The sequence below is a fragment of the Benincasa hispida genome, chromosome 3, assembly GCF_027475165.1.
Source record: "Benincasa hispida cultivar pf3 chromosome 3, pf3_genome.v1.1, whole genome shotgun sequence".
NCBI classification, from domain to species: Eukaryota; Viridiplantae; Streptophyta; class Magnoliopsida; order Cucurbitales; family Cucurbitaceae; genus Benincasa; species Benincasa hispida.
In genome coordinates, this window is record NC_143480.1 from 28139390 (window position 1) to 28142768 (window position 3379).

At 40.2% G+C, this 3379-nt stretch overlaps 1 protein-coding gene across 1 annotated transcript; it reads right to left on the bottom strand.

The window, feature by feature from the left end:
• Nucleotides 1–373: 373 nt before the first annotated feature.
• On the bottom strand, nt 374–994 carry LOC120073511 (uncharacterized). Its single transcript, XM_039026351.1, has one exon. It carries the CDS (start codon nt 992–994, stop codon nt 374–376), a length of 621 nt encoding a protein of 206 aa, XP_038882279.1.
• Between the last annotated feature and the right edge of the window lie 2385 nt (nt 995–3379).

Consider the following 3379-nt stretch of genomic DNA (forward strand, 5'->3'; position numbering starts at 1 on the left):
GGCTGAGGCTGCTCGATGCATGGGCTGCCTTTTCATGCATGCCTCTCCTACTCGTGTGCTTTCTAACGCATCATCTTCATTTTCCTTCTTTAGCCGCATGCCCTAATTAACACCATCCCCTAACGCATCATCATACAAATTTCTATACTTAGCCAAATTTTCCAAATTTTCCCCAAAAGTCCAACTTCCAAATTTCATCTTTTCTCCTAATTTTCCACTCTTTTCTCTACCATTGCACACTAATTTTCACATCAACCTACTCATCACACTAGTATTAGTAGGGAACATACTCAAGTAGAGAAATTAAGATTTGGGGTTCACATTTACCTTCCCCTTATAAAAATTTTGTCCTCGAAATTGCACTACAAGTCCGTCAATTAAACAACTGTGGATACTTGTTTCTGATTTTCTCTTCGGCTTCCCACGTTGCTTCTTCCATGTTATGGTTTTGCCATAGTACCTTTACCAATGGGATTGTCTTATTCCTTAAGACCTGTTCCTTTTTGTCAAGGATTTCTACTGGTTCCTCCTCATATGACAAATTCTCTTTCAATTGTACCGGTTGCTCAGATAACACATGGGTAGGATCTGGCACATACTTTCTAAATATTTCCATATGAAACACATCATGAATACGAGATAATTCTGGAGGTAAATTCAATCGATATGCCATTGGGCCAACTCTTTCTATTATCTCATAGGGTCTAATATATCTCGGGCTTAATTTCCCTTTCCTATTGAATCTGAGTATTCCTTTCCACAGAGATAACTTTAGAAATACTTTGTCACCAACTTCAAACTCTAATTCTCTTCTCTGCTTATCAGCGTAACTCTTTTGCCTATCTCGAGTTGTCTTAAGATTATCTCTTATAATCTTAATGTTGTTTGATGTCTGTTGTACGAGTTCTGAACCTAGTAATTTCCTTTCACCGACTTCATTCCAGCATATCGGAGTTCTATATAGCCTACCGTATAGTGCCTGATACGGTGCCATTCCGATACTCGAGTGGTAACTGTTGTTATACGCAAATTCGATTAAGAACAAATGCGTATCCCAACCGCCCTTAAATTGTCCTCTAATGTTTGGATTGTCCGCTCAGACTGACCATCCATCTGTGGACGAAAAGCGGTACTAAAATATAACTTGGTTCCCATAGATTTCTGCAAACTAGGCCAAAACTTCGAGGTAAATCTAGAGTCTCGATCTGATACAATTGAAACTGGAGCTCCAAACTGACTTACGACTCAATCAACATACAACTTGGATAATTGGTCTAGGGTATAAGTAACTTTAACAGGTAAAAACTTAGCTGTTTTTGTCAATCTATCCACAATTACCTATATACCATCATAGCTTGTTGGTGTCTTAGGTAATCCAAACAGGAAATCCATTGTAATATACTCCCATTTCCACTTTGGTACTGGGAGTGGATTAAGTAATCCTGCTAGCCTCTGTCTGTCTGGTTTAACTTGTTGACATATTAGGCACTTGTCAACATACTCCGCTATTTCTCTTTTCATACCAGGCCACCAGTACGATCTCTTTAATGTTCTGTACATCTTCGTATTGCCTGGATGCATTGCATAGGCTAAACTATATGCCTTCTCTAGAATAGCTTGTTTAAGTGTTAAGTTCTAAGGTACACATATCCTACCTTCTTTTAATAGCACTTTGTCAACTCTTAATTGGTAGTTCGTCCTTAATCCTTTATCTACTTCTTCAGCTAACTTCTGAAGATCATAATCCTTTAACTGCTCATGTAGAATATCTTCTACGAGCGTAGAACGCACTTGAAATGAAGCTAATAACCCTCATTCTTTACCGATTGATAATGCTGCCCTAACATTATACAACTCATGAATCAGTGTACCCTTCACTGAATTGATACTAGCTCTAGCTGATCTGGTTTTTCGGCTTAGAGCATCAGCTACCACATTTGCTTTACCTGGGTGATAGTCAATGGTATAGTCATAATCTTTGATCAACTCGAGCCATCTTCGTTATCTCAAGTTTAGTTCCTTCTGATCAAATATATGCTTTATACTTTTATGATCCGTGAATACATGACATCGCTCACCAAACAGGTAATGTCTCCACAACTTTAGTGCTAACACAACTGCTGCTAACTCCAAATCATGTGTAGGGTAGTTACATTCATGCTTCTTTAACTGTCGAGAAGCATAAACTACTACCTTTCCCTCCTGCATCAGCACACATCCTAACCCTTGTCGGGATGCATCACAATAGACCTCAAACTCTTTACCTGGTGTAGGTAGCGTTAATACTGGTGCTGATACTAGCTTTTGTTTCAATACTTGAAAACTGTGCTCGCATTCTGGCGACTACTTAAACTTCGCATCTTTTCTGGTCAGGTTTGTCAATGGAATAGCTATCTTAGAAAAATCCTCCACGAATCTCCTATACTAACCTGCTAAGACCAGAAAACTGCGTACTTGGGTTACATTCAGGGGTCGTTCCCAGTTAAGTATTGCTTCTATCTTTTGGGAATCAATGCTAACTCCGTCAGCTGAAACTATATGCCCAAGGAATACGACTTGGTTTAACCAAAGATCACACTTACTAAATTTGGCATATAACTCCTTTTCCCTTAGAATCTGTAAAGCCAGATGTTCTTTGTGCTTCTCTGCACTGCTAGAATATTCTAGTATATCATCTATGAAAACTACACAAACTGATCCAAATAATGATGAAATATCCTATTCATCAAGTCCTTAAATACCATAGGAGCATTTGTCAATCCAAATGGCATTACGCGTTGGATGCGATGGATGCGTTGGACGTTGGATGTGTTGGATACGTTGGATACGTTGGATGCGTTGGACGTTGGATGCGTTGGATATGTTGGATGATGGGTGTGTTGGATGTGTTAGATGCGTTGGATGCGATGGATGCGTTGGATGCATTGGATGCGTTGGATGCAATGGATGCGACAGTGCAATACTATGCGTTGGTGATGCACTATGCGTTGGTGATATACTATGCGTTGATGGTGTGCTATGCGTTGGTGATGTGCTATGCATTGGTCATCTAAGGGTTTGTGGACGCATGCGCCGGTTGATGATGTCTGGACATAGGTAGGTTGCGGCAATGGATGGGCGCATTTGTGTTTAACACATATGAGAGTTGATGGACACATTCAAGGACGTCATCTGGACATGTGGCTTGTTAGGAGGAATTCTTAAGCCTTAAGTAAAAGAAGTGAATGCATAAAAAGACATGCAAATTTGAGGGCTATGCGTTGGTGAATGCATCGATGGTGTAAGGAAAAGACACTTGGACATGCGGCCAAGTAGGAGGTGTCGGCCGTGGAGCAATCTTGGACGCCTATAAATAGGGCCAAGGACTTTAGATGAGAAC

Bases quoted from the DNA above. Each gene is read 5' to 3' on its own strand.
- LOC120073511 (XM_039026351.1), bottom strand. From the start codon at position 994: ATGGCACCGTATCAGGCACTATACGGTAGGCTATATAGAACTCCGATA.